The following is a 15,117-nucleotide window of genomic DNA, read 5'->3' as shown; positions in this document are numbered from 1 at the left end:
CTCATCTTGCTTCTCTTCTGTGAGCTTGTCTTCTAGCTCCCTCCTGGTGAGCTTCTGTTCATTTTCCTTCATGCTTCTCATTTGTGTTTGATCTCTTACTCCCCGGTCCCAACCCCTGTTTCCTACATGCACCCATTGCACCTCTGCAGTCTCTCTCACATAAAGCCACATCCTCAGGGAAGAAGAGAAATTAAAAATTAAAGAATTGCTCTTCTCCATCAGTTGTTTGGCAGGTGGTTGAATTAATTGGAGACAGCAGTGTCACAAAAGGATTGCGGTTTCAATGTCTGTCGTGGTGGAAATGGTAGGTGCCCGGACCTGTGCACTAGGGCTTGCCTGATGATGGTTGTCTCCTACCTTCATATGATTGTGTTATTGTTTTACTCCTATGTGAAATTTTATCACCTATATTTGTACTTAACAGCCACCGGTGGAGTGATCACTGATCAATCACCCCTTTTCCCCCCTAAAATCAACAACATTAAGCAGGTGAAATTGCATGTCATTCCGTGAGGTAAAAAAGAAACTGGCTATGATAGTATTAGCCCTTGTGGTTATTCTTGAAATTTGTAGCCAACAGCATGCATAGAAAGAACTTCATAAGAATCACAAATTTCGAAGCAGTATACCTTGTTCCAGTATTTAGTCAATTACAGTAATTTTTGATAGCCTTTGAGCAATCTATTTACAATTATTGTAGTAATTTACAGAAAAACTCAGAATCAGCTATCCAGCATTTGAAATAAGAAGTAGCTTACAACTCTGGGAGGAGTGGTCTGGCTCAAAAGTACTCCACAGGGTTGAGATCAATAGGTTATACCAGGACTCTTGAGATGATGGCATGACTTTCAACCTAAGCAACAAAATAGCTTCCCTCTTCTCACCTGTCTTTCATTGTTTAGATTTATCCCTGATGGCTTTGGAGGGCAAGCTCTTGCCAACCTCTTTGCTGCACATAGAAAAAGTGCAAATTATCAAAGTTTGCAAGATGTCTGGAGCATAAGGGAAGCATGCTTGCTCATGCTTAGGCTAGCGTTTCCATGTAGGTACAGGAGAATGCCTAACTGACTGAGCACACTATAAATCAACAAGGGAACCAGATGGCTAGCGGTTAAAAGTTCTTCAGTTATTACATCAGACAACATCCATCAATTATTTATTTATGCTGTTTACACAATTTGTAGTTGATACAAGATGAAGCTGGTCTCATGCATTGGCACCAATGCAATGGCTTTGTTTCCATCTAATCTGAATAAGGTGAAAGACAAATACCTATTTCGTAGAACAGCTCATTGACATTCTGTGCACTCTTTGCAGATGTTTCTATGAAAAACATTCCATTTTCTTGAGCAAAGTGTTCTCCATCCTGCAAATTAATAAAAGTGAAGGAAAAATGAACTGAAGTGTGTCCTTAGTAAATTCAGATAAAGAATACTAAGATTACAAAGGTGATGACTATTATCAAAACAAAGTTATTTTTGATTCTGGGTTCATATAGATAGCATAAATATGGACAGAGGTCATCTTTGTGGAGCACTATGATGGGAATTTGTTTAGAAAGAATCTCCAGTCACTGAGGTAGTGTATTTAGCCTGGTATGAAAATTGCTAGTTGGATGAGCATCTAAGCATTAAGAACAGTTGTATATATATGTGTGTGTGTGTGTGTGCTACTCCCAAAATAGAAAGGAAAGCGTGTTGAAAATACCTCATTTTCAACCTCTCTCTTTGAGTCCAAGTCTGACTTGTTTGCCACCAGTGCCATCACTAAATTTGGATTTCCTTAGAGATCGTAAGATCACGTTAGGATAATTAGTGTTGGATTTATAGCTAAACAATCTCCATAACCAAAAACCATTGTAGGCTTGAGTAATATCTATGGAGGTCACGCAGTAGATATAGCATAGATTGAAATCATTATCATAGAGTAAATATATAGACTCAGAAATTTGGAGTCTGTCAGAGTAGATACAATCTGTGTCTTTTAAACTAAAAGATACTTAATCAGCATCAAGCTGTTCAGTTTATGATGGAAAGCAGACAATCATGACGATGCAAACTACATTGTTCTATTTTGCATATGACATATACAAGTAGAAACCAAATGTAGTTATTAAGGCACTAAAATTAAATCTTACAGCTAAGTCATGTCATACTTGTGCAGCAGAAATAGCAACAGAATCTCAGACTTCCATACCAGTCCCTCGAGAATAAAATATATTTCAGGAGGGAAAGAAATCTAGTAGCTTCCTTTTTCTTTTTAAAGAGGACCTGGAGGAAATGCATTTAACAGCTAGAACTGAATATAAAGGTATCATCAGTTTATACAATCACATAATTCAGTAAGAATATACAGTTTTGCCAATTAAAAAAATCATTTCTTTCAAATTTGAAGTTCTCACCTTGTCTTTGCAGTTCTTGAACCCATTTCTTAGCTCGTACAAAGGTATCCTGAAAAGGGAAAACAAAAACCCAGAGATATGTCACTCAAATATATATTTCAGAAGTCAACAAGATGGCTTTGCAATAATATTCCATTCTATTGAAATGGCCATGTGCCAATCACTTTCCCAGCAGCCCCGGGCTACCTAAACAGGCCATATACTTGATTTTACATTACACAACAACATATTGCATTGCTGCAGCAACAAGCTTATTCAAGAACTTTGCAAAGAAACGATGCATTCCATTAGAGAGAGAAAGAGATGAACATTGAGGGTTCTGAAAACAAATATCTTACCAAGTGCGAGAAATCTGGCAGAAAAAAATGGTGGAAGGAAAGGGCAGGCGGGGGAGGAGAGTGGCTTGAGCATGTTGAATTCGTTTACAATAAGCGAATAATTTCTCATCACATTCTACCTCTTCTAGTTAAGATGGTTGATATGTTTCATTTTTGCTACCTTTCCTTGTTGTCAATATGAAAAATAAGAAGAAACCTAGGACTCACAGTCTCATCAAGTTGCCACGATTGATTCAATCAAATTCCCATCAGTTGCAACAGATAGTTTTTAATGACTTATGCAGGAAACACTTTTAATTAGCGATGTGGTTGAGAAGAACTTCAATTTGATTTACAGCGGCATTCCTGATATAATCAATATCATTACTTAATCTAACCATGCTATTTTAACAAAATGCATGGAATTGCATAAAAATCAATAAGCAATTACCGTGCTTGAGATGTCATATACAACAACAGCCGCCGCTGCACCTCGATAATACATAGGAGCTAAACTATGGTATCGTTCTTGTCCGGCTGTATCCCAAATGTCAAACTTTACGGTGGCTTCAGTTACTGATAATATCTGAGTGAAAAAGGCTGCTCCGATTGTTGGCTCCTAAATGTAAACAAAATTTAAGTCCCTTAACTACAATGATACATATTGAGGAGACAAAATATATAGCATAAAGAAGAGAAGAACAAGGACCTGGTGATCAAAAAACTGGCCTTTGACAAATCTTAGTACCAAGCTGGTTTTGCCGGTTCCCATGTCCCCTAGAAGCACCTGCAAGGCAAATCCGTGAAATTTATCTCCTCACTGAGATTCTCCCTGGATATGCAATTCGTTGCAAAGATCATTAATCCAATGAGGTTTTCCATTTATGTCCATTTTAATCTTTATGGGTTCAGTGAATGGGTGAATGCACTTCAATGGCCTGGTTCTAAAATTGTAACTTTCAATCTCCATGAAGCATCCCAATTTGCTGCAAAATATTTTGGGAACAAATCTACAAAGTCATGCTTGGTATAGACCATCTTCAGAGGCAATACTACAAAATGCAGCACACTTTGATAAGGCCTAAGATCATAACCTACTCCAGTCTCCAGTCCAATCTGTCTTAACATTTACAAGCTTACAGTATCATCTAATATCATTCTTTTCTTAATCAATCACTAAAATTCGCATACGCAGCTTATTTGTGCGACTTTCAGGGACTAAAAGCAAGGAAAAAAAACAAAGAAACACCACACCCCGGCCAAGGAGATCAAGAAGACATGCATCTGATCAGCAAGAAAAGAAAAACCAAAAGCAGGTTGACCCCATTATGAAATATAAGAAACAAATAAAAAGAGAAGGGTAAGACATACCCACCAGCTTGGCTTGTATGATCTTGTTACCAGGTCTTGCCATTGTACACTTCAGATCAATTGCAAAAGTTGATAGATATCAACTTTCCTGGAAAACACATAGAAAGGGAAGGAAAGTTTTAGTCTAAACAGTTGAAAAAACAAAAGGAAGCAAAACCATGTATTTTTTTGGCAAGAAACATTGGATGAGAATGGTAGGTTAGAGAGTTTGTATTTGTTTGTGTTAATAGTTTGATCAGCAACTTTGACTGGTAGTTAAATCCAATTTCCATTCTTTGTTGCACTGCCGGCTTCAAGAAGTCTCCACTGGATCAAGAGTTTCTAGGATATATAGTGGGACCCATTAAACTTTTCTATTGTTACATGTTTGATCTATATCAACATGTCACGCCTATGTCTATATATTCAACCTTCACCAAATAATACTAATAATAATAATAATAATTTTGCTCATGTAACTCTTGAAAATATATTAGATATATTATACTTAGGCACTGGTGATTTCCGAGTTTCTCCATAACACATTGGATAGTGGTTCAATTTCGATTTTAAAAAAGTTAAGATCAAAATTATTAAATTATCTTCTGTTCAAAAAATGAATTTAAATTTAAAGATATATGTTCATACTTTTTTTAATTAAATTAATGGTGCAATCTATATTGAGAATGAATCTAACTCACAAAATGTTAATTATGTAAAAGAAAAAACAACTAAGTGTGAACTTTGTTATTGAAGTTACACAACTTGATTTGGGAGTGAAAATAACCTTAAATTGAAAGCATATAATATAGGACGGAAGCCTTGGTTTTTGACCCTATGGATGTCATTGTTAAGAAAACGAATTGATGGTTTTTTAGCTTTCAAAGACACACATTAGGCATGTTAACGGGCAAAATACTTGTTATTTTTAAAGTATTTTAACTCGAATATATTATTTAATAGGTATATACCTGCGATTCATAAATACTCAATTAACATTTTAAATTACTATTTGAAATGGTATCAGATTATGTTAGACACTACCAGTTAAATATATGATCAAATTAATTTTGATATATTATTAATAAAAATTGAATTAATAAATTATAATTAGTTTATAAAAAATAAATTTTAAAGTATTATATTAATTATAAAAAATTTATAAACAAAATATTATATAAAATTAAAATTTAATATTAAAAATGATCACAGGTAATTTGATTTCGAATAGTGGGCAGTTTAACATGTTTGTGATGGAGTGAAGTCGTGATGGATAGTAATCCCAACTTAATTATAAAATATTGTAATCTTACGTAATCCATAAAATACGGGATTATGTTCCGATTACTCACACGCGTGCATATGACACGTAGATGAATGCACTTAGAAAAGTGGATGGGGATCTGATCTGTGGGAGACGCCCCCAGACCAGAGTGCGGTAGGTGAGGGAGCCTCAGTTTGGTCTTTACTTGGGAACCACCCCACTCAGGGACCTTGACTACAGATACTCTTTTTAAGAATCTGGACTGGACCTTTACGATCCAGATCGATCATTTCAAAACCGAGCTCAGAAACCTTCTTCTCTTCATATGACAGACAAGGACTCTGCCCTGAGTCTTGCAGACAATCGTGCACTCGCCTTTGATGATACTAGGCGCCTACTCCGAGCAAAGCATTATCAAGTTGCGCCAGGCTGGGCCCAACACAAAAGAAAGCAATTAATTCCATTAACCTTTAAACAGACAAGTTAGGCCTAAGCATGTTCATAGCTAAGAAGATAATACGCTATGACACTAGAACCTGCTGGAAAGTAGCTAAAAGTCCTAGAGTCTTCTGCTTTATCCTTTATTCGTCAGCGATGCCTTCATAACGAAGGAAGGGAGGATTCTTTGATTTTGAAGGCTAATTATTTCGACAACGTTGCGTGCATGAAAAGAACCACCCAAAACAGGAATAAATTGAAAAAGAGGTTCGTAATTCCCATTGCACCTCCACCAGAAGAAAACAAAAACCACCAGTTCCTACCGTTACAAGCAAGAACATAGTGTTTTTTTTCTCTTCCTTTTATAAAACAGTTTGGAGTGGATTCTGGGTTACTTAGCTTTTGGTCTGCAATAACCAGTCAGAAGAAAAACAGTAGCAATGGCCAAATCAATTGTTTGTGCAGTGCTGGAGAAGTTGGGTTCCTTGATATCCGAAGAGATAAAACAGAACGTTGGGCTGGCCCTGGGTCTTGAAGAAGGAATCCAAAAAATGACCTCCAATTTTGAGGACATCAAATCAGTTCTTCAAGATGCGGAAACTAAACAGGTACGAAGTATGGACCCTCTATTTTGTCAAATATGGGGCCCTTATGAGTACTTTTCCTATCCTCCGTCAATTTACCATCTCCGCACTAGAGGCAGAAACCAATAAAAGAAAAAGCTTTGATTTTGAAATCTAATTTAATCATCTCCCTCCGATGTCAGATGACCTTTTTAGAAGGTTCCCTAGATTTGTTTTTTTTTTTTTTTTAAAAAAGAATTATTGAATTTGAAATCTTGGGCATGGATAAATCTAGGGTTTCAAAAAACAATAATGTTAGATTTGAGGACAAGTCCAAAACCGATTTGAAATCTTAAAAATTAGGAGCTTTTAGATAACTTCCTAACTAATTCCCAAAGAAAGTAAAGTAATCCTTGGAGGACAAAATCCTTATGATGATCACATATGATAAGATGCCTTCTCATTAGAATGTTTAAGTCCCAACATAGTCCGATTATTCCATTTCAGACTAAAATTATTGGAATGTACAAAATTGCACATCTATCCTTGTTACTATATATCTTATCTTTAGCTTCAACAGGTGAAGGATGCCAACGTGAGACATTGGTTAAAGAAACTCAAAGATGTAGCCTATGATGTTGATGATGTGTTGGATGAGTGGAATACTGCAAAACTCAAATCACAAATAGAGAAACAAGTAAAAGACGTCGACAATGCCCCCTTGCTAAAGAAGATACGCAATTCTATCTCTTCTTTTACCTCTCAAAGTACTATATTCTATAATATTGCTTGGAAGATAAGAGACTTGAATGAACGACTTGATTGTATAGCGACTGACAAAGATAGGTATAATTTTGGGTTAGAGACGGCTGTTGAAGAACCCAAAAGGCAAATAACTGCCTCTTTCTTAGATGAAGAAGAGGTTTATGGTAGGTCTCAAGAGACAACAATTCTAGTGAACATGTTGGTTGGAGAGAAAAGTAATGGAGGAGAGTCGAGCCTCCATGTCATTTCTATAGTAGGGATGGGTGGAATTGGAAAAACCACTCTTGCTCAACTGGTTTATAATCACAATGAAGTTGAATGTCATTTTGACAAGAGAATATGGATATGCGTCTCAGATCCCTTTGATGAGATAAGGATTGCCAAAGAGATCCTCGAAGCATTTAAAGGTGAAACTCCAAATATGGTTGGAAAGGATAACATTTTGCGCCAAATTCGTAGTTATGTTTTGGAGAAGAAAATACTTCTTGTGTTGGATGATGTGTGGATTGAAGATGCAACAAAATGGGAACAATTGAAAAATTCCCTCAAGTATTGCTCCCTGGGGAGTAGAATTTTGATAACCACTCGGAAGAATAAAGTTGCAATAATTATGGGAACAACAACCGAAAACTTATATCCATTACATACCTTGTCTCAAGAGGAATGTTGGTCATTACTTAGCCATAGAGCATTCTATGGGAGGACAAGAGAGGAGTGTGAAAATTTAGAAGATATCAGCAAGAAAATTGCAGTAAAGTGTCAGGGCTTGCCACTTGCTGCAAAGATTCTAGGTGGTCTGTTGCGGTTCAAAAGATCTAGAGAGCAATGGCAAAGTGTCTTGGACTGCGAAATGTTGAACCTTGAAGAGGCTGAACGAGATCTTTTCCCTCCCTTATTTTTGAGCTATTATGAGTTACCTATGGCTCTTAAACAGTGCATTTCATATTGTGCTGTTTTTCCAAAAGGAAAGATCTTAAACAAAGATGAATTGATCAAGTTGTGGATGGCGCAAGGTTACCTGAAAGGAGCACAGTGCAAAGAGATGGAGACTGTTGGGGAGGAATATTTTGATGAGCTAATGATGCGTTCTTTTTTGCAAGATTTTAAAAGGGTGGTTGAACTTGATAGTGGGATTATGGAATGCAAAATGCATGCTATAGTACATGATTTTGTTCAACTTTTAACGAAAACCGAATGTTTGATACTAGTAAATGATGATTTTGAAGAGTTAAGAGTAGATGCTTTTTGTGAAGACGCTCGTCATGTGACCTTGATCCGTAAAGAAGCTATCCCAACTGACCCTAATATTAACCATTTCAAAAAGTTGCGTAGCCTCTTTATTGACTCTAGCAATCATGATACTTCATCACTGAGCACATCTTTGCCCAAGTTGTTTGATCAATTGGATTGCCTAAGGACATTAAATTTGAGCAACAGTATGTTTGGAAATTCAATTAAAGAACTTCCTGATCAAATAGGAAAATTGGTTCATTTGAGATACCTTGACTTGAAACATAATAGAAAATTGAAAAAATTACCTGAATCAGTGTGTGAGTTATGTAATTTACAAACCTTAAACCTCACATGGTGTAAGAGTCTTAAAGAATTGCCATGTGGAATTGGAAAACTAATCAACTTGAGGCATCTTGAGAATGAGAAGACTGACTTGAGCTTGATGGCAATGCCAAAAGGGATTGGGAGACTAACATGCCTGCAGACACTAAGGGTGTTCGTGGCAATGGATGGTGGCATTAATGGCAAAGCATCTACCCTTGGAGATCTTAGAAACTTAATGCATCTTCAAGGACATCTTAAGATAAGCGGATTGGGAGATGTGTGGGATGTGACTGAAGCTAAGAGAGCAGAGCTTCAAAACAAGAAAGGCCTCCGTGGTTTGATACTGGATTTTACTAATTCCAAGGGGTTAATGTCAAAAAGGTTGCCGAGAAGAGATGATGAATTACTTCTTGAAGCTTTGCAACCACCTCTTTCCCTGGAAAAATTAGAGATTTGGGGCTACAGTAGCACCACCAGTTTCCCCAACTGGATGATGGGCTTGACCAAGCTGAGGCATGTTTCACTGGGTTTTTGCTGTCATTTGAACTTTTTGCCTCCTTTGGGAAAATTGCCATCCCTTGAATCACTCTATATAGGGGAAATGAGAAGAGTGGAAAAAGTGGGAGTTGAATTTTTAGGAGTAGGAGAAGGGACATTAGCATTATCTCCATCTTCAGAATCTTCTTCATCATCTATTATTGCCTTTCCTAGTTTAAAACATCTCGAATTTCGTAATATGGAAGAGTGGGATTGTTGGATCTCATTTACTAGCACAGGAGCAGATCATATTTGTATTATGCCTCGCCTTTGTTCTCTAACAATTGATTCCTGCCCCAAGTTAAGGGCACTGCCATGGTACATTTTGCAGAATACAAGCCTAGAGCAATTGGATATAAGCCAGAGTCCTTTTCTTTCAGAACGTTGCAGAAAGGAGACAGGGGAGGATTGGCTCCATATCTCTCACATCCCTAGCATTATAATTGATGGTCTGTGCATGCAAGTAAACTGCTCTTCTTTTGAAGAGTTTGGAGTATTGCAATTGCAACCACTACACAGGTATTCTTATATTTTATTTATTAGCATCTGTCCAATTTACAGCACATTGGCAAATCATTTGTCTAAATATTTCCCTATTTCGGAAAACATTACTCCCAAAATCGACATGTGATAAGGATCTACATTTTTCTGTAATAATAGGCTTACACACTCCTTTGCAGCACATTTAATTTTTCCTCCATTAAATATTTTTTTCTCATGGTTGTATCTTAGAGGTGAAGAAGATTTTCAGCTAATATAAAATTAGTTTTTCACACAGCTTTCTAGCAAAAATGTGTCAAACAGTGGTACATCGATGACATTTATATCTTTGGCTTAACTAATTCTCTCCTGCTATTTGCTTGCTTTTCAGCTCTTTGTTAAGTTCGAACGATTTCCTCAAAGTGTTTGAACAAAATTGATGTTTGAACAGAGGTATGAACTATAATTATCTTTATTTCCTTTGTTATCACACATTCATAAAATTGTTAAAGTATGTAATCTTTGTTTAGCCTTTTCTTTTTCTTCTCAGCAAGCAACTTGTTGTTGGTTTCTAGCTAGAACATCTAATGATTAAAGGCGATATATGTAGCAGGTATCTTTTGTTTCAAGGCGCCTATATAAAATTATTGGAATACCTGCAATGTCATACATTAACCATTGGTGTTTAAGCTAGCATTTGAAGTTCATTTGACATCTTGGTTTATACGTACGATTTCAAGGCACTAGAAGAGAGATTTCCCCAAGCATAGAACTTTCCGGGGATGCATGGAACATAGACGAGGTAATCATTTTTTTTTTAAAATGTTAATTAGTAGTTTCGAGTTTAGGCAGAGGAGTTGTAATAAAATGATGCTTTTTAACAATTTGCCATTGATGTTATGAACATAGGAATTGGCTTTTAAGGCAAGTAAGATGGGATGACGTTGCCGAAGAAGTAAGGGTACTACAGCATATTGTGCTACTTTGTTTTTCAAGATTTTGCTTGATACTAGTAGATTGAGAAGTCACTTAGACGAATACTATGGACAGGAGTTATCATACACCAATCCTCCATTTTGGAATTGGTTTTTCCTTAATCTCATCCAATGGCAACTCTTTTATTGTATATAGTTCCTTTAATTAGTATGAAGGGGCAGAGTTATGTGTTTCAATTCTTTCTTGGAATAGATATTGGAGGCACAAGGGAAGAGTGGGCATTCCAACGTTAGGTCAAATTTGAATTTTGTAATTAACTCTGCATACATTACATTCTCAAGAAAACGTTTTCATACCAAACATTATAATGTAATATTTTTTTTTAGATTTTAATCAACACTTTTTCATGTTTATCGAAGATTATAATGTCATTTTTTTAGCAATCATATATTACTAGTAATTACATTTTTAGTAGAATATCAAATATCAATTTAGGATAAATTAAGTGTCTTGTCGTTGATCTATTAAATATTTGCAATTGTAGTACAACATTTAAATTGGAAAATTAGAAAAAGGAAAAATCTTTGTACGGATTTTCTACTTGTGGAGCCCTGTTGTATCTCATCGCAAGTTTAAACCAAGTTTGGGCTAAATGATAGAAGAAGCTAAGTTACAGCTTGCGTTGGTATTAAACTTTGTGTACCTATGTACAGTTGCTCTTTCAGAAAAGCAGCAACAAGGAAAAGAAAGTTCTACCAACAGAGCTTGACAAAGACATTGACTGATGAAGCTACATTAAAGCTTTTATATATTTAAAATGAAATAGTTCCTTGCTTAAATATTCAGCCACCAAAAGCATCCAATTACCTTGCTGCAATACATAACTAATCATTCACATGGTTTCTAATTACTATTTCCTATCTCATGACAGAAGCCAAATATCTTCTTTTGACGCAAAAGAGAGAGACAAAGATTTCACGATTGCTACAGTCAAAAGCAAACTCAATAAAGAGTAAGCAAACAAAAAACCCACCTTCCTCTAAACATACACACTCTTCCTTTACACACACACTCCTCCTAAGTCCTAAGTCCTGACATTTCTCTCACACGCCGATGGTTTTCTCAAAACTTGAACAACCACATCACCACCGGAAGAACCATCGTCCCCATCCCACTACTTCACTGCTTTACCATCCCAACCTGCCAATCAAAACTACGTAGTTTTGCCCTACTACCGCCCGGCACTCTGTTGGTGCGGTTGTCGGATACTACGCATGGCTTTCTTGGTGTTGTTAGCTGCTTCGGTGTACATTTTCTGGCCGTCTCAACCTGAAGTAAAGATTGTAAGGATGCATGTAAAGCGCATGCAAATGCATACCGTACCTATCATAGCGCTAGATATATCTTTGTTGGTTACTTTGAAAGTGAGGAATTCGGATGTGTATTCCATGGACTTTACCAGCTTGGACATGGCCGTTGGGTACAGAGGGAAGATGCTGGGGCACGTGAAGTCGGAACATGATCACCTGAGGGCGTGGGGTTCGTCTTACTTGCAGGCAGAGCTGGAGCTTAATGGGGTTGAGGTGTTGTCCGACGTCGTGTACATGTTGGAGGACTTGGCTAGGGGAACTGTCCCGTTTGATACTATTACGGAGGTTGCAGGCTGGCTTGGTCTGTCCTTGTTTAAGTTCCCTTTGAAGGTAAAAAGCCAAAACTTTTCTTCTTTTAATTGTTATATTTGCTTTCTTACTTAGACCTTCTGATTTGTCAAGACCTGTTTTTGTATATGTTAAGATTTATCTTCTTAGGGTTTGTTCTGCTATTTTATATAATTTTATTTTTTCTTTATTATAGGTTTAAAGACTGACTATATTAAGGTTGAAGCTTGATGTGGGTTCGTGTAATTAATGTTGATAGCGTCTCTTGGAAGTACTAAAACGTGTTGGTGCTGGTTCCTTTGCTTGTAATCTTTAGCTAAATTAAGCTTTAAGGTTTGTTTTTGTCACGTTGATTGCCATACTGAATTTGTTTTCCGGCAAACATTTTCAATTGAGGCTAGCCATCAAAGCTGATTTGTGCCAACTAACCATTGCCTAAACTCTAAGCAAAATTTGTTGCTTAGTGGTTTTCATCTTCAATTCTTCATTCTTGAACTTTGATGATTAGTCTTTCGAATCAAGGCTATGTGACTAATTAGTCCACATTTCTCAAAATGTTTGTTTCTTCAAGGAAATTAGTTAACCCTATCCTGTGGGATTAATCTACTAGCAAGCACGTTGCAACTGACTGTGCTTGCAGAGTGAGTTTATTTATTTTCTGTATATAAGTGATTGAGGGAATTTAGTCTCACAGCTCCTTTTTCAGAAGAAACTTACTGATATGGAAGTCATTGGTTAAAGAGCTCATGTAATAACCTCTGTTAAATGAGCATCTAGAGCTGTACTGTTAACATTCCATTTTGACCGCAAGATGTATGGTCCTACGTTTTGGGAGTTGAAACAAACATAAAGAAGATTCATGATTTCTTGTTTTTGTGTTGAAATGCTGACATGCTATGTTATCTCAGATGTTCTATGCAGACTGCTTCGGCCTTTTAATGATGTTGAGTACATTTTGAATGTGCATTGTTGGGTTCAATCAGTTACTTTTTTGTGTTGCTTCTCATGACAAGTTTGCAATTGAGCACCCTCACTTCAATACTCAAACCTCTGCGCAGAGAAATACAATGAAATGGAAGCATTAGTGTCATATTCTAAGGTTTGTTGCTTTTGCATTCTCTTTTCATTACAACACCTTATTTTTCAAACTGAATTGTCTTCTGTTTCATGATTTTGGATTTCTTTATTGTAATTATTCTGCGGACAAGAGTCTCATGCGAGATTGTGGTAAACAGAACCAATCAGATTATCATCCACCAAAATTGTTACCCGCTGCTAAGGATGCATCAACAAGTTAAGTTGCTTTTCTTCTAAGTCATAACCAAACTTTTCCTCTTTATATCACAGAAAACATAATACATCTTTAGAGCTTATGCACTAAATCCCTGACATCCATTAAAATAAGTCATGACTGCAGTCCTCAAACTGAAACATCTGCCATTTTTAGACTGCAAATGACACACTTTTCAATTGTTTCTTGGAATTCAATACTTGAAAGGTAGCTGCTAGCCAGCTAGGAGCCACTACGCACTACCATTGCAATTACAGGGCAATTTTTGGTCAGATAACTGGTCGAGCATGCCTTGTTTAAGATGCTCTGCAAGCAGTTTATGTCTGGAAAAGAGTATTCTATTGATTTTGCTAAATTGTTTTAATATCTTTAGAAATGAAGTTGAAAGCACTGGATATGACCTCGAGTGCGGTTGATTGCATGAAGTGCAGCAAAGCTGAAAGATTCACCGGTATCCCAGACCTGCGTTTGTAAACATTGAAAAGGGTTTGGGGATTGTAAAGTTTGATACGTGCGCAGCATATCATGATATAGTAATCTAGCACATCTTGTTTCGATCATACTGGACGCATTGATTAATCTGTATAAAGTGGATCTTCCTATCAGCTTATGACTAGTTAAGAGTATAATATATTCCCATTTATGCAAAAAGTTATAGATTTCTTGTGTGAAACTACAAGGAAAATCTTCTTGGTGTACAAATTCAATTAAACCATATATTTAATATTCCTTTTCAAACTATATTTCGATAGAAACCTATTAGCCATTACAGCTCTTGTAAATTAAAATTTTGGAACATCCCTCTCGTGATTTAATATTTTTTAGTCTCATAAGAGACTCAAATTAATAACTAATTGTATATATTCCAACCTTTTTCCTACATGATCACCGTATTTATATTAAACTTTAAGACTTTCCTTTTGTGCACACCCATGCTGTCCACCTTTCTAGCTAGTTATACGGTCCACCGCTTTAACCCATTGGACTCACGTTTTTATCTCACAAAACATCTTACAAGTTAAAATGGTGTGAACTCTTATATGCTTAGTATCACTTTAGTACATAGTTGATGTGGGATTCATGACTCCCCTCTAAGATCATGAAATCAACTTTTCATTGATATGGGACTTATAACTCTACAATGTGGGATTCATAATATCCACGCTATGACTATATCGTCGAGATAATGCCCCCAACGAGTAGAGCCACAAAGTCTCACATAAAAAAAAAAACTCTCAATGGAGAGTAAAAGAGGATTTTATGGTTCTAAAGAGGGGAGCCATGACTCCCACATTGACTTTGTACTAGAGTGATATTGAACATATGTTCACACCACCTTTAACTTGTAAAGTGCCTTTTGTGGGACAAAATTGTAAGGCTAGTTGGCCAAAATAAACAATATTTCACAGGATTGTTGGGACCGTGACACACAATCTACTGGCAAAGCAAATGGCCAAACCAACCAAAGGATCCAAAAAACTTGTAAGGCACATATGTCCTGTTCCTTTTCATGTACTAAAAAGAATTTTAAGATTTTAACTTTGATCTATGGACAAGAAA

General features: G+C 36.4%; 2 protein-coding genes and 1 pseudogene across 10 annotated transcripts; 2 read left to right on the top strand and 1 right to left on the bottom strand.

Annotated features, from left to right (window-relative positions):
* Positions 1 to 582: 582 nt before the first annotated feature.
* On the bottom strand, positions 583 to 4,335 carry LOC18595916 (ras-related protein RHN1-like). 4 transcript variants are annotated; one of them, XR_016027008.1, is made up of 7 exons: positions 4,094 to 4,335; positions 3,428 to 3,505; positions 3,170 to 3,337; positions 2,402 to 2,450; positions 1,708 to 1,781; positions 1,273 to 1,398; positions 583 to 949 (listed from the first exon to the last, which is right to left on the bottom strand). XR_016027008.1 is itself a non-coding variant. In XM_088807137.1 (7 exons), the coding sequence occupies exons 1-7, from the start codon at positions 4,130 to 4,132 to the stop codon at positions 849 to 851; spliced, it is 588 nt and encodes a 195-aa protein (XP_088663263.1). In that variant the 5' UTR covers positions 4,133 to 4,327; the 3' UTR covers positions 583 to 848. The 4 variants fall into 4 exon arrangements, 3 of the variants coding, with proteins under 3 accessions (XP_088663263.1, XP_088663264.1, XP_017978868.1); XM_088807137.1 differs by having other exon boundaries at positions 1,273 to 1,366; positions 1,708 to 1,766; positions 4,094 to 4,327; XM_088807138.1 differs by having other exon boundaries at positions 1,273 to 1,366; positions 4,090 to 4,322.
* Positions 4,336 to 5,414: 1,079 nt separating this feature from the next.
* On the top strand, positions 5,415 to 11,026 carry LOC18595915 (putative disease resistance protein RGA4). Of its 5 annotated transcripts, XM_007024079.3 has the most exons (6): positions 5,415 to 6,378; positions 6,914 to 9,711; positions 10,064 to 10,125; positions 10,223 to 10,285; positions 10,413 to 10,474; positions 10,582 to 11,026. In XM_007024079.3, exons 1-3 carry the CDS (start codon positions 6,211 to 6,213, stop codon positions 10,110 to 10,112), a joined length of 3,015 nt encoding a protein of 1,004 aa, XP_007024141.3. In that variant the 5' UTR covers positions 5,415 to 6,210; the 3' UTR covers positions 10,113 to 10,125; positions 10,223 to 10,285; positions 10,413 to 10,474; positions 10,582 to 11,026. The 5 variants fall into 5 exon arrangements, with proteins under 5 accessions (XP_007024141.3, XP_088663186.1, XP_007024143.3 ...); XM_088807060.1 differs by lacking the exon at positions 10,223 to 10,285; XM_007024081.3 differs by lacking the exon at positions 10,223 to 10,285 and having other exon boundaries at positions 10,286 to 10,474.
* A 442-nt stretch (positions 11,027 to 11,468) lies between these two features.
* On the top strand, positions 11,469 to 12,675 carry LOC18595914 (uncharacterized; annotated as a pseudogene). Its single transcript, XR_016026934.1, has 2 exons — positions 11,469 to 12,308; positions 12,463 to 12,675. The product of XR_016026934.1 is annotated as an uncharacterized LOC18595914 (transcript).
* The last annotated feature ends 2,442 nt before the right edge of the window (positions 12,676 to 15,117 follow it).

The sequence above is a fragment of the Theobroma cacao genome, chromosome 6 (genome assembly GCF_053813885.1).
Source record: "Theobroma cacao isolate CCN51 chromosome 6, ASM5381388v1, whole genome shotgun sequence".
Taxonomy (NCBI): Eukaryota; Viridiplantae; Streptophyta; class Magnoliopsida; order Malvales; family Malvaceae; genus Theobroma; species Theobroma cacao.
The sequence above is the reverse complement of the archived record's forward strand: the minus strand, read 5'-3'. Positions and strand labels throughout refer to the sequence as shown.

Coding starts and splice junctions, on each gene's coding strand:
- LOC18595916 (XM_018123379.2), bottom strand. CDS start 4,132: ATGGCAAGACCTGGTAACAAGATCATACAAGCCAAGCTG. Junction 3,506..4,093: donor AGATCATACAAGCCAAGCTG/GTGGGTATGTCT, acceptor TTTGCCTTGCAG/GTGCTTCTAGGGGACATGGG. Junction 1,782..2,401: donor TCAAGAACTGCAAAGACAAG/GTGAGAACTTCA, acceptor ACGATCTCTAAG/GAAATCCAAATTTAGTGATG.
- LOC18595915 (XM_088807060.1), top strand. CDS start 6,211: ATGGCCAAATCAATTGTTTGTGCAGTGCTGGAGAAGTTGGGTTCCTTG. Junction 6,379..6,913: donor AAGATGCGGAAACTAAACAG/GTACGAAGTATG, acceptor TAGCTTCAACAG/GTGAAGGATGCCAACGTGAG. Junction 9,712..10,063: donor CAATTGCAACCACTACACAG/GTATTCTTATAT, acceptor CTTGCTTTTCAG/CTCTTTGTTAAGTTCGAACG.